Genomic DNA, 24,332 nt, shown 5'->3' with positions numbered 1-24,332 from the left:
CTATGTTTTTCCCAATCTGCCTTAAAATCCAAATCTCACCTTAGGCTGGTGGGGACTTTAATTAAAATTAGAATGTGAACATTCTTATCATGAAGCTATCACGGTATCTCAGTTCCACTTGAATGTTGTTATATAAGTGAAATTCTAAAGTATTTCCTAAAATACCCATTCTGTATGTAGGTATGTGCTTCTGCTTGTCTAGGGATGACTTATTTTTCATTAAGTTCTCTGAAATGAGAAAATGAGAAATAGAATTGGGGAAACGGAATGGTATTCTCAGTCTTTACTCTGTATTGGTATTGGTTAGTCTTAGGTTCAGAGATCCTGGTCATGTCTTTCCAGCTTCTAAGAAGACAAAGACACTGGTGGAGCTGGTGCACACCTTTGTAGAACTATCTCTACTCACCCTACAGTGATGTCAAAAATGTTGCTTCCAACAGAGCTGGACACAGCCATGTCCCCTAACCCCTTCCGGGCCACTATGACACTGGTGATAAGATCAGGGATGGAGGTCCCAGCAGCCAAGATGGTCAGGCCCATAATCTCTTCACTGATGCCAATTGTCTCTCCAACCTAAATGTCAGGACAGGAATAAACATCTCAGTGTTTGAAGTTACAAAATCATAAAAACCACAAAAATTTCAATGCGACCTCCTTTTAATGCATTTCTATACTGTGCTATGCAAAGTGCTGAGATGATAGAGATGAATAAGCCACAGTCATTGCTAATAGAGTTTATGCTTTTAGGATATTCAGACCCAAGGCATCACGAATGTTCACATGAAAATTAAACAGATAATCTCAAAAAAGAGATCTAGAGGGCTAGAGTGTAGCCTTTATATGGTACTTTCTAAGATTGAGTCAGGGAAGCTGCAGGATTAGAGGTAGAGAGACCAATTGGCCATGGAATCCAGGGGGCAGCACCTGGCAGTGGCACCAAGTCCTGTGGAAGATTTGCCCTTCAACTTACTACCAAAACCAAGGACTGACACCCAGGGTCTCCATTTTCCTTTAGCATCTCCTAGTGTCTATAACCCATTCTGAAACACTTCAAGATGCTATAATTTCCACTGGAATCTCGATTCTGGGTGTTTTGGGTTTTGGTAACACACAGCAAAGCGACTGTGGAGAAGCAAAATCCAGAAAATCAGAGGACCTGGATCCAAGATCTGGCTCTGGTATGTGTTAATTTCTTGACATTTTGCTTACTGTACCAATTGTACAATGTCATTGATCCTCACTTTCTCATCCATAAACTGGGGATAATAATACCTACCTTACCAGGTACTTGTGAGGACTAAATGATAATTTGTGAAAGACTCTTTGTGAATAGTACATTATTATTGAAAAGCAAGGGGAGGGTGGCTATTACTTTTTTTTTTTTTGGTCTTTTTCTTTGCCTTTTAAGACTGATGAGTTCTATTTTGGAAGGTTGGTCTAGCCTCAGGTGGAAGCTCCTCCATTCTCTTGAGCAATTGGTTTGTCTTCTTGGGACTTTTTAGAAAAACTTACTTATTTTCTTTAGAGATGGGTTCTTGCTCTGTTGCCCAGGCTAGAGTGCAGTGGCACAGCCACAGCTCACTGCAGCCTCAACCTCCTGGGCTCAAGCGATCTTCCAACCTTAGCCTTCAGAGTAGCTGGCACCACAGGTGAGCACTGCCACACCTGGCTAGTTTTTTTAGAGATGGGTCTTACTATGTTGCCCAGGCTGGTTTTGAACTCTCGGCCTCAAGATCCTCCTGCCTTTGCCTCCCAAAGTTCTGGGATTACAGGTGTGAGCCACTGTGCCTGGCCTCTCTTGGGACTTTTAAAACCTATTCATGTTTTGCTGGACTTGGTGAAGTGCGGCTCTGAAAACCTTCAAGATAATGCTTTCCATCTGGTTTCCAACAGGTTACCTGATGATGTCCAGCATTTTTTGAAAAAATTTAAAGGGCCAAAATAGCATATAAGAATAAAGCCTTTTAGGGAATAGAATACACTCATTTCTAAATCCTTTTTAAAAAATTCTTATAAGAAAGAGTATGATTCCTACTAGCTTAAAAGCATATTTTTGTTTTGATGGTCATGCCTGCTCCAGAGCCTGGTGAGCTGAACTAGCTTACCCTGTCCTCATGGGACACAGAATCACTGCTCCCCATTAGTAAGTTCCATGTATGCAGGATCCTCACCTTGGTCACCACGATCTCCCTAGTTGACAGAACATACATAGCCTGGTACATGGCAGGCTCTTAATACTGATTTGCTGAGTAAGCAAATCAATCTGCATACCTAGATGATTACACTAGTATGTTTTTCTGCTGATTCTCCTAGAAAAAGTTCAATAAGACTTTTGCACAGGAGTGCCCTATTTGAGCAAAATATTCTCAAATTGTCAGTTTTTTGTTAGATTTGGAGTGAAGCATTGCCAAAGACTGAGAAGATGCTGACTAAACAACTGTTACTGTCGGCAAGTTCCAATCTATTTAAAACATTCTTAAAAATTAAATTCTTGGAGGGAATTCTAAAGTAGTAACTGAAAAATTATTTGCTGGGCGCAATGCCATGCACTGTAGTTCCAGCTACTCGGGGGTTGAGGCACGAGGATCACTTGAGCCTGGACATTTGAGACCAGACTGGGCAATATAGCAAGACCTTGTCCCTGAAATATAAACAAAATAATTTGTATTTGGAGTTTGAATGCTACTATATACAGGAAAACATAGGAATTGAAGAGGAGAAAAATGGTGGTGTGGTTAAGAGCACTGGCTTGGAAGATGACAGTGCTGGGTACAAATCCTAGCTTGCCACTCCTAGTGCAAGTTAGACAACTTCCCTGAGTCTCAGTTTTTCCCATCTGTAAAATGAGGATAATATCCACTCAGAATTGTTGATGACTATATGTGAGATGCAAATCATACAGCACAGTGTCAGGTATAAAGCAAATGTTAAATAAAAATCTAGTTTTTTTTTTTAACTTAATATGTTTTTTTTGAGACGGAATCTCGTTCTGTTGCCCAGGCTGGAGTGCAGTGGTGTGATCTTGGCTCACTGAAACATTTGCTTCCTGGGTTCAAGTGATTCTCCTGCCTCAGCCTCCCAAGTAGCTGGGATTACAGGCATCTGCCACCATGCCTGGCTAATTTTTGCATTTTTAGTAGAGATGGGGTTTCACCACGTTGGCCAGGCTGGTGTCGAACTCCTGACCTCAGGTAATCCTCCTGCCTTGGCCTCCCAAAGTGCTGGGATTGCAGGGGTGAGCCACGGCACCCAGCCAAAAAACCAGATTTTATAACTCAGACATTACTCCTTTCCCTCTCCAATTTATTAGACTGTCAGGTGTCTGGCAGCAGGAACAGAAGTGGGCTTACTGGGGCCAATTCACATCATGGAAAACTTCATGAGAATTTTCATTAGACATCAAACCCCTGGTGAATCTGTGTGGCTCTAGAAAGCCTTTTGTGGAAGAAGAACTAGTCTTCATAAGCTTGTTTTGAGTACGTTTCACTCAAGTTAACTTTTGTCAAATCAGTAAAGATGATGGGCACATGGACGGGACAGTACTCTGAAAAATCAGGGAGCATCAGAGAGGCTTAGAGCTTTTAATAGAAAGAATATCAGCAGTCTTTTGGGGGAAATTCCTTCATTTTCAAAAAAAAAAAGAAAAAAAAAAAGAAAATTATGAGGCCACTCAGAGGAGGCCAAACTCCATGCTGCTCCCAATATTTCGTGATGCAGTTCTGTGCCTTGGTTTAAGGAGGATCTGAAAGAATGCTATAGTGGCTAAATGAGACACAAGGTCTTAGTTGACTCTTAAAATTAATTTCTAATATTAGATGCAGGATTGATTTTAACTACAGGTTGTCATCACCCATTAAATTTATTAAAGTGCAAAAACAATAAGCAACAAGAACAACAAAAACAAAAGATAAAGGCAAAAAAAAAAAAAAAGCCAAGGGCAAATTATGTTAAAGCATTGTAGGTGAAGGGCATTTATTTTTTGCCAAACAGTAGCCAAATTATCAAATAGCATTTATGATAAAAGTGTTGATAACAAAAGAGTTGAACACTATATAACTGCTATGGATTTTATAGTTCAGAAGTACAAACAACAGAATTAGAGCTAGACTTCTTGGAACAGAATCTATTTTGTTCAGCTGTCTGGGTGTTTTTAAAGAAGTATTTGTATAGGAGAAAAGAGAAACTTCTCTTCCATCATTGAAAAGTAAGGCTTCCATTTATGGCTTTCATTCGTCTTGGCTTTTTAAAATTATTATTGTTTCAGCCATTGAATTTGTGTTCCTTTTCTTTGAAAGAATGGAAAGAAAACAGACTGGAATTAAGGTAATCATTAAAAAGAAAAAGACGGAACCCTGCATGATGTTTTATAAAACGGCAAAAAAGAAATATCTGGGAAACAACATATCCCAGCAAGTTAGAAAAACACCATTTTTTCTTTATTAGTACATGAAGAAATAGAAGATGATTATTAAGAAAAACTATTATATGTTATAAGTGGCAAACAGTCCTTTCAGCCTGGACATCTGGAGGCTGAAAACCAGCCCACCTTCTGCTGTGATTTCTGCCAGGTGTTGGTAGCAAATGTCTCTCAATGAGTGTATAAAATAATGACTCCAAGGCACAGAGAACTTGCTCAGGAAGCCAATGATTTTTTGGAAATATCCAGGAAGAGTAATCTGAAGTCAAATGTCAGTCAAATGTCAGTGATATGAATAATATAAAATATCATGTAGAAATAAGACAGTGTATCAGCCAACATTTTCTGTGGATTTTGCTAGTAACATGTATTCTTTTAAAAACCAAGGTATGCTTTACATAGAGTAAAACTCATTCACCTTTTTAAAAAGTGTACAGTTCTGCAAGTTTTTTTTCCTTTTACTTTTTTTTTTTTTTTTTTAAGACAGGGTCTTACTCTGCCACCCATGCTGGAGTGCAGTGGTGTGATCTTGGCTCATTGCAGCCTTCACCTCCCGGGATCAAATGATCCTCCCCCGTCAACCTCCCTTGTAGCTGGGACTACAGGCGTGTGCTACCATGGCCAGCTAATTTTTTGTATTTTTGTAAAGACAGGGTTTTGCCATGTTGCCCAGGCTGATCTCGAACTCCTGGGGTCAAGGGATCTGCCTGCCTCAGCATCCCAAAGTGCTGGGACTGCAGGCATGACCCACTGCAACCAGCCTGCAAGTTTTTACAAATGTATGCAGCCATGTTTCTCCACATCCTTATCAACACATGCTACTGATTTTTTTTTTTATTGCCAACCTAGTGGTTGTGAAGTGATATCTTGTGATTAGTTTCAAACAAGTTTATTGAGATGTAATTTACAAACCATAAAATTTAGCCATTTTAAAGTGTATAATTCAATGGTTTTTAATATATTCAGAGTTGTGCAGCCTTCATAATTTAGGTTTTGAACTTATTCATCATCCCCAGAAGAAACCCATACCCACTGGCAGTCACTCCCCATTTTCCCCCAACCTCCCCAATCCTAGGCAACTATTAATACTAACCTATTCTATGTCTCTATAGATTTGCCTGTTCTGTATACTTCATATAAATGAAATCATGATATGTGTCCTTTTGTGACTGGCTTTTTTCACTTAGCGTAATATTTTCGAATTTCACTCATGTTGTAGCATGTATTGGTACTTCATTTCTTTGTACTGTGTAATATTCCATTGTATGGATATACCATATTTTGCTTATCCATTCATCAGTTGATGAACATTTGGGTTGTTTTCACTTTTTGGTAATTATGAATAATGCTACTTTGAACATTGTTTACAAGTGTTTGTGGATGTATGTTTTCATTTCTCTTAAGCCTATTCCTAGGAGTGGAATTGCTAGATCATATGGTAACTCTATGTTTAATGTTTTCTGGAACTGCCAAACTATTTCCCAAAGTGGCTGCACTGTTTTACATTCCTATCAGCAGTATGTAAGGATTCTAATTTCTATACATCCTCATCAACACTTGTTAGGTTCTGTCTTTTTGATTATACCCATCCTAGTGGGTGTAAAGTGGTATCTTGTTATGGTTTTGATTTACACTTCTTTAATTAATAATGATGTTGAGCATATTTTCTTGTGCTTTTTAGCCATCTGTGTATTTTCTTTGGTGAAATATCTGTTCAGATCTTTAAAATTAGGATACTTGAAGATGCTTGCCTTCCTACTATGGAGCTTTAAGCTTGTATCTTGGATACAAGTGCTTTATCAGATATATATGATTTGCAAATATTTTCTTCCAGCCTGTGGTTTTCCTTTTCCTTTTTAATGGTGTTTCCTGAAGAGCAAAAGTTTTAATTTTGATGAAATCTAATTAATCAATTTTCTTGCTTTCATGGATCATGCTTTGGTATTGTATCAAAGAACTCTTTGCCTGGCTTATGGTCATACAGATTTTTTTTCTGTCCTCTAGAAGTTTGACAGCTTTACAAACTCTTACATTTAAAACTATGATGTGCTTTCAGTTAAATTTTATGTAAAGTATGAGGTAAGGATCTAAGTTTATTTATTTTGGCATATGGAAATCCAATTATTCCAGCATCATTTGTTCAAAAGTCTATTCACATGTTCTCAGTATATATTTCCTTATTTCAAATTGCTATATTTTATTTATGTTGCCAAGCATAATAATTTTAGGATTATATTAAACAAAGGATACAAGTGGGAAGTTTGGAATTTATGTAGTTTATAATAGAGATTAAAAGTATGATTTTTGGAGTTGCAGAGTCCTGGGTTAAAATCTCAGTTCTACCTATGTGATTTTGGGTAATCTTACCAGCTTTAAGCTTAACTTCTTTATCTGTAAACTGTGGATAATAATAGTACCTGCTTCATAGGCTTTGAACCTATGTATAGGGTTACTGTTGAGATTATAAAGACAAAGGGATGTGAATTGTCAGGTGTGTAGGACATACTCAATTATCAATAGTTACCACTATTATCTTTGAAAATGTGAAATCCTTGAATCTTCATTCATGTTTTTCAATAATGATAACTGAGAGTGTATTCTTTTGATGGGCATTGTGACTCATATTGGGTTAAAAATAATAAAAATACATCATCATTTATGTGAAGTGAAGCTCAAGGAAGAGGCTATTTTGTCTCCAGATGCTTTCCTAGAGACAGTTTTAAAATGCTGGTGAGAACGTGAGGTGAGTGGCTGCTCAAGATAAAGTAAGTACTGCTGAACCAGGCAAAATCTTGACATTGCTCTCAGGTCTGGGTTGTCCTGGTGTCTGTCAGGCTGCAGAGGCAAGAAGTAGTTAGACTTGCCTGCCTCCACATGGCTGTCCAGAGGCTATGCTGATTTAATTCCATGCTACAGCCGGAAGACTAGGGAAAGTTAAGTGGATAAATTCCTCTAGTCCTGGAATGCTAACTCGTCTGTGTCACACCCAATACTGTTGTGGCAGTTGCAGAAAGCAAACACAATGATTAAACACTTGACAAATCAGGACTGGAGAAAAACCAGGCAGATGCATGTCACTATCAAAATCTTACCTGGTGCGCCCACCAGACCATCAAGTAAGAGAATACTGCAATCCAGGTAATGGAGCCAAAGAACGTGATGGGAAAAAACTTCCTCGATGACTGAAAGACAACCAGTAAGAGTTGAGAATATCAGTGTTATCCATTGAGGCTGATCTGGAAATCCAAAGCTAAAGCCACCATTGTAGCAATTTCTCTAGCATTTCCTGCATCTTAGTAGGATTGGCAATCAAAAGGCCCTACTCACTCCTGATCAAGCTGGGACAGTAAGATTCTCCCCTGGAGATGTGAAATTGATAGGAACTGAGTGATCACAGTGCTGGCTCCTGAGATGGAAGTCTTGAAGAGAATGTCCGTTAGTTCCTGCTATTAGATGTTTAGATTCCCTCTGCTCTTGCCCTTTCTAAGGCCTGGTTTTTTGGCCTTTCCTTCAATATTAACACCATATTCTCCCTCCTCCTTTTTCTTTCTTTTGCTCCAGAGTTTGTCAGAATCAGTTTCTATTGCTTGCAAACCATGAATCCTAACAATCCATATGCCAGGAAACCTATGGGATTAATTCCATTGAACAAGAAATGGGAAGGATCAGCAGGTTTAAAAATAGATTGACTCATCTTACAGCACCACAAATTATCAAGAAAGTCACACAGAAAAAGCCACCACCACAACTTTTATAGATTCTGGATGATGGCCATTCTCCAGGACACTGGAACCACACATGGACCAGAGTAGACAGAGGCAGAAGCGCCCAACTGTACTGATTTCCACTGAGATGGCAGATCAGACATTGCTCTCAAGAATGTTTTCTCTCCCGTTCACCAACCCAAAATATATTATGTTCAATTCTGCTTCTAGAAGTAGACTTTATGCTATCTCAGGCATAAAGTGTGAGCATTTTTAAAGTTTCCTAGAAATAGCCAAAAAATCAGACACTTGAAATGCAGTGTTTCTTACCCAGTCCCACTACAGAGAAACCCAGGCTTGCACTGTAGTGGTGTTCTTTTGATGTCCTTTGTTGAAAAATTGGGGTCCTTTAAAAACACACTCAGACAGCACAATGCTGTCAGAGAGCCTCTTGCCTATTATTGCTAAACACTTTATTTGAAAGCTTTCCACGTTGAGAAACAATCCCACTTTTTGCTTTGATAATGCCATCCAATTTTATCTAGAGAAATGAATTTTAGAGTTGACTTGTATGAAAGTAATCTCAATTGTCCGAAAGGCTGACCTTGGGCAGTCACACAGAACACGTTCTGTCATGGCTTTTGAGAGCTCCATTAAAAGGAAAAGATAAACTCATATATGGTAATCTTTTGAATATCAATAATGATGAACACAGTCTCTATTGCTCCAAACCAGGCTTATGTTTTCTTTACTAATTTCAAGTTTTCAATATATATTTCTTATGATCATTTGCATGGTTCTGTTAAATTTTACCCCATCCATTTCTTTAAATGATTGCTGTTTCGTGGGGCCGTTTGTTAGCTTGGATGGCTGGAAGACCAAGCAGGTTTGATTAAATCGGGGGAGGGCATCAGGCCACAGTGAGTAGCCAAAACCTTACCCTCAAATGTTTTCCCTGCCCCCTTTCTTTCTTAGAAGAAAAATATTTTGGACGAGGACTCAGACCCCTCCTAGGGACCTAAGCACTTTAATGGGTAATGGGGGGAAAAAAAGGTAATCATTTTTTTAAAGTGGAGTTGGAGACCTTCACTTTTTTTTTTTTTTTTTTTTTTTAGATGGAGTCTCACTCGGTCACCCAGGCTGGAGTGCAGTGGCATGATCTTGGCTCACTGCAACCTCTGCCTCCTGGGTCAAGCAATTCTCCTGCCTCAGCTTCCTGAGTAGCTGGAATTACAGGCACCTGCCACCACACCCCACTAATTTTTTTGTATTTTTTAGTAGAGGCAGGGTTTCACCATGTTGGCCAGGCTGGTTTCAAAATCCTGACCTCAGATGATCTACCTGCTTCAGCCTCCCAAAGTGCTAGGATTACAGGTGTAAGCCATCGCACCCAGCCATTAGATCTTCACTTATGAAAGCACCTTTTTTTTTTTTTTTTTTTTTTTTTTTTAAAGCTAGGAAATCAGCTGGATTCTGGTGACTGAATTCCCTGAGCCAGTGCTAAGAGATCAAGTTTTCCAAGGCATTTAGCTTATTAAAGTTCCCATCCTTTTCATCTGGTCACAGTCACTGTTTCAGGATCCTACGTGCAATGAGGGTTTCATCTTCCATGGCAGTGCTCTGTTACAGGAAAGAGAAGACCCCTCTTGCCACGTGGGGTCACGTGTGTGATTAGAGCCCCAACCAATGCTTGATTCTGGGCAATGTATGAGGACAATGAAAAGCTTTCTAAATGCTTTAAGGTGTGGCATAAGTACTAGATGTCCTAGGAGAGTCTTCATTTCATAGATTGCTCGTTTTCCAGGTTAGCTCATTTACTAAATGTATAATTATTATTTTAACTTTGTACCTCTGCCTATTTGTTCTTTGAGATAACTTCACAAGTCAGAATCAAATCATTTGAACATATTTCTCATCTGAAAAATATCATAACTGAGCTACAGAAAATTCCTAGCCAAAAGGTATAAAGCAAGGTATCAGACAAGGAATTAAAGGAACTAAATTCAAATCAACATACTAGGGAAAACCTCTCTAAATCAATATTTGATGCTCATGATTCTTAATCAAGAAGCCAATTAGTAATTAATGGGCATTGAACCATACCTAATGTTGCATTAGGGGCTCAATGAAGAAGGCTAAAAATAAATTTTCTTTGTGAATTTTCAGTCTTCATCATAAGCTAGAGGTAGATAAAGTCTGAGAACTTACTCTGTACCCAGATCCTGAACTAGAGATAAAATTCAAACTAGGTCGGCCTGACTGTACCACACGTGCTCCCACTATCTAGATTATACTGACTCTTTCCTAAAGAAAAACAGGGCCAATAATGCTCAAAATATACCCCGCCATATACATAATGATCATGATCATGATCATCATACTAGGCTCTGCTCTGAATGTCAGAAAATTAAAAAAAGCATCAGGGAAGTAGAAACTAGCATTCCAGCTGTATGGCCATCTGCCTCGCCCAACCTCCCATGTTGTTCCTGCTTTGGAAGTATCAACGTTTCATGCATCAGCAGTTGGGCTAAGTGTTTCCCAACTGTTGAACTACTTTACCATTTCCATTTTCACAACCCAGGTAATCACTTCTTTCATTTTTCTTGGACCATTCCCCTTACTTGGACAGCATGGTCTCATTCCAGACATCTCTGCCCAGTAGCAACTGTACAGTCATTTAGTTACCAGTGTCACTGGAAGGAAGAAAATAGCTCTTGGAGCCAAGGTCTAACATGACAATTTATGGTTATAGTAATGGGGGTTCATCCTGCCATCTGCTGGGATGGACCTCATACTAATTAGCAAATAAGCAAATTGCATCCATGTGCTGGCCATTTTGTTCCCATGTTGTGGTTTACTTATATAATTGACAGTGGATTCTCTCATTAGAAGCTTTTGGTACATCAGAGTGATATCGGCTTGGCTTGGAAAAAGTTGCTGGACATTAGCTGGTTGTACAAATTAGCTATATCCTTACTGATTTAAATGCAACAAATATTCACTCAGCATCTACTCTGTGTAAGGTTCTGGGACATATATTTAACGAAGACCCCCCCACCCCGCAAATCCTACTAAAGATTTAAAGTGTGGTCTCTGGATTAATATGACTGGCATTGAAATCTCTGCTCACAAATTACCAGCAATGTGACTGACCTGAGACAAATTATTTAATCTCTTTAAGCTTAGGTTTCTTCATCTGTAAAATGGGAGAAATAACATCTAGTTGTTTTGAGGACTTCATGTACATAAAATGTCTAGCAAAGTACCTCGCACATAAGTGCTCAGATAATTATATTTGTTATTAGACAATATAGTCATGCCCTTGTATTCATGAGGGTTCCACCACCCCTGAGGATACCAAAATCTGCAGATGCCCAAATCTGTAATATGAAATGGTGGAGTATTTACATATAAACTTTGTGAATCATCCCATATACTTTATTTATTTATTTGTTTGTTTGACACAGTTTTGCTGTTGTTGCCCAGGCTGGAGTGCAGTGGTGCGATCTTGGCTCACCGTAACCTCCACCTTGTGGGTTCAAGCGTTTCTCCTACCTCAGCCTCCTGCGGTAGGGTTTACAGGCATGGGATTACAGGGATGTGCCACCATGCCCGGCTAATTTTTTGTATTTTTAGTAGAGACAGGGTTTCTCTATGTTGGTCAGGCTGGTCTCGAACTCCCAACCTCAGATGATCCTCCTGCCTCGGCTTCCCAAAGTGCTGGGACTACAGGTGTGAGACACCTCACCTGACTCCCATATACTTTAAATCAGCTCTAAATTATTTGAGGCCGAATAGAATGTAAATGCTATGTAAACAGTTGTTAAATTGTATTGTTTTTATCTGTATTTTTTACTGTTGTATTAAAATTTTTTTCCTGAATATTTTCAATCTGTGATTGTTTGAATGCAGAGCCTGCAGATATGAAGAGCCCAACTGTATTATTCTCATTTTAGTTTTTAAGAGATAAAGAAACTGATAATTGGGGAAGTGAACATGACTGTGAAGATCTGGCCCAGAGTCTTGGCTTTGCATCTTTCTAGCTGGGTGTGCTTGAATAAGTCACCAAACCTCTATGGGTCTCAATTACTTTATCCTTGTTAGACCTTGCTTGGCACATAGTAGACACTGAATAGATACTTGATGAATCAATGAATAATAGAAATTGCAAACATCTAGCTGGGTTCTCAGGTTCCTTCCTAGTTCTAATGGGTCATGTTTTCATATCTCATTAGATGCATTCTTGTTTTGCAGGAGTATCTATCTTAGTCATGAGAGAAGATAACTTTTTGGGTCCTTATTTTATTTTCAATTTTCATCAAAGACTTGGTCCAAATTGAAGTTTATATTTTAGTTCTTTTACCTTGGAAACAAAGCCATTAATAAAACTGTAAGTGTAAAGCCCATATTAATTATGTGAGCTGAAATTATGCATGGTTCAACAAACACTGTCATACAATTTGCATATAAATGAAGCAGAAATAAAAGCTAGTGGGAGTCCTATATACTCTGAAACTATAAGTATACACAAAAAAAATCATGTTTTCCTTGTAATTACTGTCAAGGTTTGGTATGTTCATCTTCTTGGGCAATCAAAATCCATGGAAGAGGCAGAGCTGCCAGGCCCTAAGGAGGGGCAAATATGTATTAGTTAATTTTTCCCCTCTGTTTCCTCTCCCTCTGTATTTTCTCAAGAGGTCCTTGTGGAAGCACATGAGTTCTATGGTGGACTGCAAAAATGGGCACAATACTTTGCTGCTCCTCTCATCAAGAGGTGAGGTCTATTTTTCCACTCCTCGAACCTGGGCTGGCCTTATGACTTGCTTTGACCAATAGAATGTATTGGAAGTTGACAGCGTGCAAATTTCAAACTAGATCTCAAGAGGGCTTTATAGCTTTCATACTTGCCGCTCTTGGCACTTTGCCATTATGTGACTAAGTCCAGGCTAGCCTGCTTTGAGATAAGAGAGTATGTGGAGGAGAGACAAGCTGTTCCAGCTGCAATAGCCCTGTACCAACCAGTTCCCAGCCATTAACTGAGCACCACTAAGACCAGCAGCTGAACTGTCCAGCTGAGCACAACCCAAATTGCCAATTCACAGAATTATGGGCTAAAAAATGTCTTGTATTAAGCCACTAGGTTGGGGTGGTATGTTACAAAGCAAAAGATAACTGATACAAGGTCAAATCTAACAGAAATCTTCTAACTAAGCATGATCACTTACTGGCTTTTGTGTCAACTGGCATGGTTTCTTTCATTTGGCATATTGTATATGCAGAATACACCCATATATCTTCCAAACCAATATGCTTTGTGAATAAACTGGGACCGTCCTGGGTAAACTGGGATGTAGGATCACTTTAAATGTGCAGTAGCTTTTTGATGGTTATCTCATGCTTTCCTTAATCACAGAATGTCATGGCTGGCAGGGAATCTAGAAACCTTCCGACCGTTTATTCACAGAGGGGAAAAAATTGGGTCCAGAGTTGAGAAGTGCTTTTCCTAATGTTGTACAGCTAATCAGCTGTGGGGGGAAAACCCATCACAGTCAATGTGGTAGAATGAAAATGATCTGGAGTCAGGGGACTTGGGTTCAAATCCAGCTTCTCTCACTAATACAGCTGTAAAGTCTTGCTCTGTGGTTATATGTGGCCATGCCTGGTTTCCTTTACTAGACTTAGAGTGCCTTAACAGTATAAATTGTACGTTTTTTGTCTTTATATCTCTTTTTTTAAATACACTTTAAGTTCTTGGGTACATGTGCAGAATGTGCAGCTTTGTTACTTAGGTATACATGTGCCATGGTGGTTTGCTGCACCCATCAACCTGTCACCTACATTAGATATTTGTCCTAATGTTCTCCCTCCCCTAGCCCCCCACCCCCTGACATGCCCCAGTGTGTGATGATCCCCTCCCCGAGTCCATGTTATCTCATTGTTCAACTCCCACTTATGAGTGAAAAAATGCGGTGTTTAGTTTTCTGTTCTTGTGTTAGTTTGCTGACAATGATAGTTTCCAGCTTCATCCATGTCCCTGCAAAGGACATGAACTCATCCTTTTTTATGGCTGTATAGTACTCCATGGTGTATATGTGGCACATTTTCTTTATCCAGTCCATCACTGATGGACATTTGGGTTGGTTCCAAGTCTTTGCTATTGTGAATAGTGCCACAATAAACATACGTGTGCATGTGTCTTTATAGTAGAATGATTTATAATCCTTTGGGTATATACCCAGTAATGAGATTGCTGGGTCAAATGGTATTTCTAATTCTAGATCCTTGAGGAATTGCCACACTGTCTTCCACAATGGTTGAACTAACTTACACCCCCACCAACAGTGTAAAAGTGTTCCTATTTATCCACATCCTCTCCAGCACCTGTTGTTTCCTGACTTTTTAATGATCACCATTCTAACTGGTATGAGATGGTATCTCATTGTGGTTTTGATTTGCATTTCTCTAATGACCAGTGATGATGAGCTTTTTTTTCATATGTTTGCTGGCTGCATAAATGTCATCTTTTGAGAAGTGTCTGTTCATATCCTTTGCCCACTTTTTGATGGGGTTGTTTTTTTCTTGTAAATTTAAGTTCTTTGTAGATTCTGGATATTAGCCCTTTGTCAGATGGATAGATGGCAAAATTTTTCTCCCATTCTGTAGGTTGCCTATTCACTCTAATGGTAGTTCCTTTTGCTGTGCAGAAGCTCTTTAGTTTAGTGAGATCCCAGTTGCCAATTTTGGCTTTTGTTGCCATTGCTTTTGGTGTTTTAGACATGAAGTCTTTCCCAATGCCTATGTCCAGAATGGTATTGCCTAGGTTTTCTTCTAGGATTTTTATGGTTTTAGGTCTTACGGTGGACTCTTTAATCCATCTTGAGTTAATTTTTGTATAAGGTGTAAGGAAAGGGTCCGGTTTAAGTTTTCTGCATATGACTAGCCAATTTTCCCAGCACCATTGATTAAATAGGGAATCCTTTCCCCATTGCTTGTTTTTGTCAGGTTTGTCAAAGATTAGATGATTGTAGATGTGTGGTGTTATTTCTGAGGCCTCTGTTCTGTTCCATTGGTCTATATACCTGTTTTGGTACCAGTACCATGCTGTTTTGGTTATGGTAGCTTAGTTTGAAGTCAGGTAGTGTGATGCCTCCAGCTTTGTTCTTTGCTTAGGATTGCCTTGGCTATGCAGGCTCTTTTTTGGTTCCATATGAACTTTAAAGTAGTTTTTCCAATTCTGTGAAGAAAGTCAATGGTAGCTTGATGGGGACAGCATTGAATCTATAAATTACTTTGGACAGTATGGCTATTTTCATGATACTGATTCTTCCTATCCATGAGCAGGCATGTTTTTCCATTTATTTGTGTCCCCTCTTATTTCCTTGAGCAGTGGTTTGCAGTTCTCCTTGAAGAGGTCCTTCACATCCCTTGTAAGTTGGATTCCTAGGCATTTTATTCTCTTTGTAGCAGTTGTGAATGAGAGTTCACTCATGATTTGGCTCTCTGTTTGTCTTTTATTGGTGTATATGAATGCTTGTGATTTTTTGCACATTGAGATTGTATCCTGAGTTGCTGAAGTTGCCTATTAGCTTAAGGAGATTTTGAGCTGGGACAATAGAGTTTTCTAAATATACATGTCATCTGCAAACAGATAATTTGACTTCCTCTTTTCCTAATTGAACACCCTTTGTTTCTTTCTCTTGCCTGATTGCCCTGGCCAGAACTTCCAATACTATATTGAATAGGAGTGATGAGAGAGGGCATCCTTGTCTTGTGCCAGTTTTCAAAAGGAATGCTTCCAGTTTTTGCCCATTCAGTACGATATTGGCTATGCGTTTGCCATAAACAGCTCTTATTGAGATACGTTCAATCAATGCCTAGTTTATTGAGAATTTTTTTACCATGAAGGGTGTTGAATTTTTGTTGGAGGACTTTTCTGCATCTATTGAGATAATCGTGCTTTTTGTCATTGGTTCTGTGTATGTGATGGATTACATTTATTGATTTGCGTATGTTGAACCAGCCTTGCATCTCAGGGATGAAGCCAACTTGGTGGTGGTGCATAAGCTTTTTGATGTGCTGCTGGATTTGGTTTGCCAGTATTTTATTGGGGATTTTCGCATTGATGTTCATCAGGGATACTGGCCTGAAATTTTCTTTTTTTGTTGTGTCTCTGGCAGGTTTTGGTATCAGGATGATGCTGGCCTTGTAAAATGAGTTAGGGAGGATCCCCTCTTTTTCTATTGTTTGAAATAGTTTCAGAAGGAATGGTACAAGCTCCTCTTTGTACCTCTGGTAGAATTTGGCTGTTAATTCATCTGGTTCTGGACTTTGGTAGGCTATTAATTACTGCCTCAATTTCAGAAGTTGTTATTGGTCTATTCAGGGATTCGACTTCTTCCTGGTTTAGTCTTGGGAGGGTGTATGTGTCCAGGAATTTATCCATTTCTTCTAGATTTTCTAGTTTATTTGCATAGAGGTGTTTATAGTATTCTCTGATGGTAGTTTGTATTTCTGTGGGATCAGTGGTGATATCCCCTTTATCATTTTTTATTACATCCATTTGATTCTTCTCTCTTTTCTTTATTAGTCTGGCTAGCAGTCTATACATTTTTTGATCTTTTCAAGAAACCAGCTTCTGGATTGATTTTTTTTTTTTTTGAAGGGTTTTTCATGTCTCTATCTCCTTCACTTCTGCTCTGATCTTAGTTATTTCTTGTCTTCTGCTAGCTTTTGAATTTGTTTGCTCTTGCTTCTCTAGTTCTTTTAATTTTGATGTTAGGGTGTTGATTTTAGATCTTGTGGGCATTTAGTGCTATAAATTTCCCTCTACACACTGCTTTAAATGTGTCCCAGAGATTGTACGTTGTGTTGTTAGTTCTCATTGGTTTCAAAGAACATCTTTATTTCTGCCTTCATTTCGTTTTTTACCCAGTCGTCATTCAGGAGCATGTTGTTCAATTTCCATGTAGTTGTGCAGTTTTGAGTGAGTTTCTTAATCCTGAGTTCTAATTTGATTGCACTGTGGTCTGAGAGACTGTTTGTTATGATTTCCATTCTTTTGTATTTGCTGAGGAGTGTTTTACTTCCAATTATATGGTCCATTTTAGAATAAGTGCAATGAGGTGCTGAGAAGAATGTATATTCTGCTGATTTGGGGTAGAGAGTTCTGTAGATGTTTATTAGGTCTGCTTGGTCCAGAGCTGAGTTCAAGTCCTGGATATCCTTGCTAATTTTCTGTCTCATTGATCTATCTAATATTGACAGTGGGGTATTAAATCTCCCACTATTATTGTGCGGGAGTGTAAGTCTCTTTGTAGATCTCTAAGAACTTGCCTTATGAACTTGGATGCTCCTGAATTGGGTGCATATATATTTAGGATAGTTGGCTCTTCTTGTTGCATTGATCCCTTTACCATTATGTAATGGCCTTCTTTCTCTTTTGATCTTTGTTGGTTTAAAGTCTGTTTTGTCAGAGACTAGGATTGCAACCCCTGCTTTTTATTTTTTTTTGCTTTCCATTTGCTTGGTAAATCTTCCTCCATCCCTTTATTTTAAGCCTATGTTTATCTCTGCATGTGAGGTGGGTCTCCTGAATACAGCACACTGATGGGTCTTGACTCTATCCAATTTGCCAGTCTTTGTCTTTTAATTAGGGAATTTATCGCATTTACATTTAAGGTTCATATTGTTATGTGTGAATTTGATTGTGTCATTATGATGCTAACTGGTTATTTTGCCTGTTAGTTGATGTTGTTTCTTTATAGTGTTGATGGTCTTTACAATTTGGTATGTTTTTGCAGTGGCTGGTTCCAGTTGTTCCTCTCCATGTTTAGTGCTTCCTTCAGGAGCTCTTGTAAGGCAAGCCTGGTGGTGACAAAATCTCTTGGCATTTGCTTGTCTGTAAAGGATTTTATTTCTCCTTCACTTATGAAACTGAGTTTGCCTGGATATGAAATTCTGGGTTGAAAATTCTTTTAAGAATGTTGAATATTGGCCCCCACTCTCTTCTAGCTTGTAAGGTTTCTGCAGACAGATCTGCTGTTGGTCTGATGGGCTTCCCTTTGTGGGTAACCTGACCTTTCTCTCTGGCTGCCCTTAACATTTTTTCCTTCATTTCAACCTTGGTGAATCTGACGATTATGTGTCTTGGGGTTGCTCTTCTCAAGGAGTATCTTTGTGGTGTTCTCTGTATTTCCTGAATTTGAACGTTGGCCTGTCTTGCTAGGTTGGGGAAGTTCTCCTGGATGATATCTCGAAGAGTGTTTTCCAACTTGGTTCCATTCTCTCCATCACTTTCAGGTACACCAATCAGAGGTAGAATTGATCTTTTCACATAGTCCCATATTTCTTGGAGGCTTTGTTTGATCCCTTTCATCCTTTTTTCTCTAATCTTGTCTTGTCACTTCATTTCATTAAGTTGATCTTCACTTTCTGATATCCTTTCTTCTGCTTGATCGATTCAGCTATTTATAGTTGTGTATGCTTCACAGAATTCTCATGCTGTGTTTTTCAGCTCCATCAGGTCATTTATGTTCTTCTCTAAACTGGTTATTCCAGTTAGCAATTTGTGTAACCTTTTTTCAAGGTTCTTAGCTTCCTTGCATTGGGTTAGAACATGCTCCTTTAGCTCAGAGGAGTTTGTTATTACCCACTTTTTGAAGCTTACTTCTGTCGAGTCATCAAACTCATTCTCCATCCACTTTTGTTCCATTGCTGGTGAGGAGTTGTCATCCTTGAGAAGAGGTGTTCAGGTTTTTGGAATTTTCAGCCTTTTTGTGCAGGTTTCTCCCCATCTTAGTGAATTTATCTACCTTCGGTCTTTGTAGTCAGTGACCTTCGGATGGGGTCTCTGAGTGGATGTGCTATTCCTATTTTTTAGTTTTTTTTCTTTTTTTTTGTGACGGAGTCTCATTCTGTCGCTTACGCTGGAGTGCAGTGGTGCGATCACGGCTCACTGCAAGCTCCACCTCCTGGGTTCATGCCATTCTCCCGCCTCAGCCTCCCGAGTAGCTGGGACTACAGGCACCCACCACCACGCCTGGCTAATTTTTTGTGTTTTTACTAGAGACGGGTTTCACTGTGTTAGCCAGGACGGTCTCAATCTCCCGACCTCGTGATCCACCCTCCTCGGCCTCCCAGAGTGCTGGGATTACAGGCGTGAGCCACTGAGCCTGGCCTAGTTTTCCTTCTAACAGGCCCCTGTGCTGCAGGTCTGCTGGAGTTTGCTGGAGGTCCACTCCAGACCCTGTTTGCCTGGGTATCACCAGAGGAGGCTGCAGAACAGCAAAGACTGCTGCATGTTCTTTCCTCTGGAACCTTTGTCCCATATGGGCACCTGCCAGATGCCAGCCAGAGCTCTCCCATATGAGGTAGGTCTGTTGGCCCCTACTGGGAGGTGTCTCCCAGTCAGTATACATGGGTGTCAGGGACCCACTTGAGGCAGTCTGATCCTTAGCAGAGCTTGAACGTTGTGCTCTCTTCAGAGCCAGTAGGCAGGGACGTTTAAGTCTGCTGAAGCTGCACCTACAACTGCCCCTTCCCCCAGGTGCTCTGTCCCAGGGAGATGGGGGTTTTATCTATATGTCTGGGGGTACTGCCTTTTTTTTTCAGTGATGCCCTTGCCAGAGAGGAGGAATCTATAGAAGCAGTCTGGCCACAGAGGCCTTGCTGAGCTGCAGTGGGCTCTACCCAGTTTGAACTTCCCGGTGGCTTTGTTTACACTGTGAGGGTAAAACTGCCTACTTAAGCCTCAGCACTGGTTGACACCCCTTCCCCCACCAAGCTCGAGCATCCCAGGTTGACCTCAGACTGTTGTGCTGGCAGCAAGAACTTCAAGTTGTGGATCTTAGCTTGCTGGACTCCGTGGGGGTTGGACCCACCAAGCCAGACCACTTGGCTCCCTGCCTTCGGCCCCCTTTCCAGGGAAGTGAACGGTTCTGTCTCACTAGTGTTCTGGCACCACTGAGGTATGAAAAAAAAAAAAAAAAAAAACTCCTGCAGCTAGCTCAGTGTCTGTCCGAATGGCTACCCAGTTTTGTGCCTGAAACCCAGGGCCCTGGTGACATAGGCACTGGAGGGAATCTTCTCGTCTGTGGGTTGCAAAGACTGTGGGAAAAGCACAGTGTCTGGGCCAGAGTGCACTGTTCCTCATGGCACAGTCCCTCACAGCTTCCCTTGGGTAGGGGAGAGAATTTCCTGACCCCTTGCACTTCCTGGGTGAGGCGACACCCCACACTCCACCTTAGCTGGAAATGTGGAAATCACCTGCCTTCTGTGGTGATCTCGCTGGGAGCTGCATACTGGAGCTGTTCCTATTTGGCCATCTTGCCAGCAATCCTGTCTTTATGTCTCTTAAGCACTGGCCAAGGCCCAGTGTTTGGCACATAATAGGTGCTCAATAAATATTTGTGAAGGAAGTTGAAAAAAACCAAAGTGTTCTTCATAAGAGTCTTATTTCTGCTTGGAATAGCACAGACTACTCAGAAAAACAAAAGAAATCCAGTCCATTCCAGGGCTAGCACTTGGGGGAGCAATGAGGTAAAGCCCCGCTGGCTACCCTGCCCATTCTGCAGGTGCTGGCTCTCAGAGGGGGACTGCACAGGGAGCAGTGGACTGGGGACAGCTCTGCTTTCTTGCTCTGTGCCTCTCCGGATTGTGGCATCAGCCAGAGCAGTTGTCATGACCCAGGTAACGACTGCCTTGATTGATTTTTGTTGGTTTTCCAAAAGTTACCAGTTAGGAAGTTGGGAGCTTTTGATCTTCCCTAACAGCTTCTTTGACATTTCAACTAGGATTACCAACAGGATAAACACTTTGCCAGCCCTTTCTCTGAGAGTTCCTCCCAATTCTGAGAGTCAAGGGCCTTGACTTACTGGCATCTTCCTCCCTATTCCTGCACATCTTCCTGAGTGCCTCAATGGTTGTGTGCAAACATCCTCTCATCAACCAATCTGCCCCCATCTTCTGGGGGCCACACCACATGAGGCCCCTTTTGGGAATTTAGAAAACTGTATCTGTCTCCCTGATTTTCCTCCCTAGGGCCACACAAAAGCACTGGACTAAACAGCAGAGCAAGAGAGAGAGAGACAGACAGAGAGAGAGCGGAGAGACAATGCAAGCATATCTTAGAAATGTCAGTGTGGTGTGAGCCAAGAAAAATCAAACACATTCAGCTATTTGGTTGTGGGTTTTCAGGAAGCCAGGCCTTTGCATAGTGCAGATGCTGTAAAATGGTATCTTGAATAAAGAAACTTAAATATTGCTTTAAGTGAGCCACACCTGTGTCATGCATCCTTTACCAGGAAACCTATACTGCTGGGAGTCCGTACAAGAAGTCCTTTCTTGTTGTCTACTTGACAAGACATGGCTTTCTACTAGGCTGCATTATTTAAGGGCCAAGGTAATGGGATGGGGTTTTTTTTCTGTCTTTTTCAAATGAAGGAGCTCTTGAAGACTTATGATAAATTATGCTGGAAGTTGTCAAAATATTGTATTCCAAGTGCTTTTAGAAATGATTTTTTTTTAAATGATTTTTTTTCCTACTTTCTGGCATCACTAAATATGAAGCAAAGCCCAAGCCATGTGGTCACATAGACCTGGTTCTGGATCTCAGCCCTACCTTCTAGGAAATGACCAGGTATAAATTAGTTAACTTCTTTGTGCCTAAGTTTCTTTCTACTTATGCCAACAATATACATATTCCTACCCTAGATGTTTCCTGAAATTACATAATATAGTTTACTGTGGGCCAATAATTCAAGGCCTTGGGCTCTCAGGGTTGGGGAGGACTTTTAGAATAAAGGCTGGCAAAATGTTCATCCTCTTGCCAATCTGAGTTGAAAGATCAAGAAGGTATTAGACAAGATCAAAGTCTCCTGATTGGCAACTGCGGCAAACCAACAGGAATCAATCAAGGCAGTTGTTATGTGGGTTATGACGACTGCCCTGGCTGATGCACATAACAAGAAAATGGAGCTGTCCACAATGCTCTCCTCCCTGTGCAGTCCCCCTTTGAGAGTCAGCCCCTGCAGCATGGCCAGGGTAGCCACTGGGGCTTCTCTCATTGCTCCCCACAAGGGCCAGCCCTGGGATGGACTGTATTTCCGAGTATACTGTGTGCTGTTCCAAACAGAAATGAGACTCTCACGAGGAACATTTAGTGCAGAATCTGATGCATATTAGGTATACAGTTTTGTTGAATGAGTTTGTGTGTGTGGTGCTATACTAAGAAGTAGAGCTGTTTCTCCTTCTCTCTCATTAGTTCTTTCACCTCTGGGGCAATGGCCCAAGAACTCACTTCAACAACAGTGGGTGGCTGTATTCTCTTGATTTGGTCTATACTCAGGTTGTACTTTGCTGATGTTGTTGTGTTCGGAGCACCCAGTATGTGATAATGGTAGATAATAAAATCGATTAAAGTAATGATAGTAAACATAGTCGATTAAAGTAATGATAGTCACAAGAATGTTCAAGAAAATGTGAGTAACCTTCCTGCTTCAGACCTTCGGTTGCCCTTCTTACCTTTTCAGAGACAAACGCTGTGGTGGTTTTAAAACATGGTTGCAAATTCTTTGACACTCTTCCCAACAGGAGAGTGATATGCTATATGACACTGACGTATTCTAGGTAGACTTTTTGTTTCCTCCCCCTTTAATCAAGACACACTTATGACTGCTTTGGTCAATAGGGCATAGCAGAAGTGAATCTATGTAACTTCTGGGACTGAATCATCATAGACCATGCAGTTTCTGCCTTCTGTCACTGCAACATTCACTCTTGGAGTCCTGACTGACCTCTTATGTAAAACATTTCACTATCCTGAGGCCACCATGCTGTGAGGAAGCCCAAGTCACATGAAGAGGCCATGTTTAGGCATTCCAGTAGACAGTCCCAGCTGAGCCTAGCCTTTGAATCATTTCTGCCCAGGTGCCAGAAATGGCAAAGAAGCCTCCAGATGATGGTAGCCCCAAGATGAGATACACATAACCCTTCAAGTCTTCCTACTTGAAGCCACAGACATAATGGAGCAGAGACAAGCCATCCACAATATGCCCTATTCAAATTCCTGATCGACAGGATCCAAGAAAAGACTAAAATGATGGTTGTTTCACACCACTAAGTTTTGGGGTAGTTTGTTATGCAGATTTGATAACCTGAACAATCAGTGTGATTGTGTGTCTGCTCAGAGAAATTTGTATATTCTTAATGTCACTTTCTCTTTTTCCTTAAACTTAAAAACTTTTTTTTGTTACATAATAGTTGTACCTATTTATGGGGTATATGTGAGATTTTGATACAAGTGTACTTCCTTTTTCCTTTTAACACAAACCGAAGCAGACTATGCACCCTGTTATGTACCATACGTTTTACAAGGGAACTATTTTTAAAATGCTTTACTTACAGGTTTGCGAACGTCAGGTAAGGTAATCCAGAGAGGAAACACTATGGGGAAAACAATCAGAAACGTGACTTGCTTGCGGGTTTCAGAAGGCCAGGCAAGGCTGAGAGGCTGGTCCTCCTCCTCATCAGCGGTCTGTGGTAGAAAAAGAGGTAAAATTAAACAAACAAAAAAATTAAATGTACACAGGCACAACAGCAGGAGCACAGAACAAAGGGGAAGCTCCATGTCTTATCAGTTTTCTGGACTCGTTCCAGTAGCTTCATATATGTGTTTTTGAGGTTTGTAAGATAAACCTCATTTGTCACAGTCTGAGTCCTAGGAACAAATAATACATTGTCCAGCCATGAGCACGTAAGAATTTTCTCTCCTTGAATGCTCTTCAGTTTCTCATGTTCATCAACTGATTATTCAACTGGAGTGGGCTACAACTACAATTCACGAGCTTCTTATAACAAACTATATCTGTGGAGGAAAAGACTTGATGACCACCATCTCCCCATCTTTCCTTTTCCTTGAAGACAGAGTCACAAGCTTCAGGCTCCTTGGGAAGGAGAGCACTGATAAAAAATATTTCTTTTTCTCTTTTTTTTGGAACATTGATTTTCATCAGGCAAATGAAAGTAACCACAGAAACAATTCAGTAATACTACTAAGAGAGATTAACTTCCCACTGGCCTTGGAATAGCTAAGTGCATCGATTTTTGTGTAGTTGTGAGTTTTTTTCTTTCATTGATATTTTACGTATTTATGGGGTACATGTATTTTTTACATGTATTGAATGTGTAATGATCAAGTCAGGGTATTTGGGGCC

The 24,332-nt window shown here is 40.3% G+C and overlaps 1 protein-coding gene and 1 long non-coding RNA gene across 6 annotated transcripts in view; one reads left to right on the top strand and one right to left on the bottom strand.

Moving 5' to 3' along the window:
* SLC24A2 (solute carrier family 24 member 2) overlaps positions 1–24,332 on the bottom strand; it is a 277,036-nt gene that overhangs the window by 12,985 nt on the left and 239,719 nt on the right. For all 4 annotated transcript variants that reach the window (XM_004047850.5, XM_019034108.4, XM_063696329.1 and 1 more), the window contains 3 exons: positions 23,522–23,653; positions 7,510–7,599; positions 407–573 (listed from right to left, as the gene is read on the bottom strand). In XM_004047850.5, coding sequence (XP_004047898.1) covers positions 407–573; positions 7,510–7,599; positions 23,522–23,653 — 389 coding nt within the window. The remainder of the gene's footprint in view (positions 1–406; positions 574–7,509; positions 7,600–23,521; positions 23,654–24,332) is intronic.
* LOC109028399 (uncharacterized) overlaps positions 1–24,332 on the top strand; it is an 85,611-nt gene that overhangs the window by 49,980 nt on the left and 11,299 nt on the right. The window lies entirely within an intron of this gene.

Source organism: Gorilla gorilla, chromosome 13, assembly GCF_029281585.2.
Source record: "Gorilla gorilla gorilla isolate KB3781 chromosome 13, NHGRI_mGorGor1-v2.1_pri, whole genome shotgun sequence".
NCBI classification, from domain to species: Eukaryota; Metazoa; Chordata; class Mammalia; order Primates; family Hominidae; genus Gorilla; species Gorilla gorilla.
The sequence above is the reverse complement of the archived record's forward strand: the minus strand, read 5'-3'. Positions and strand labels throughout refer to the sequence as shown.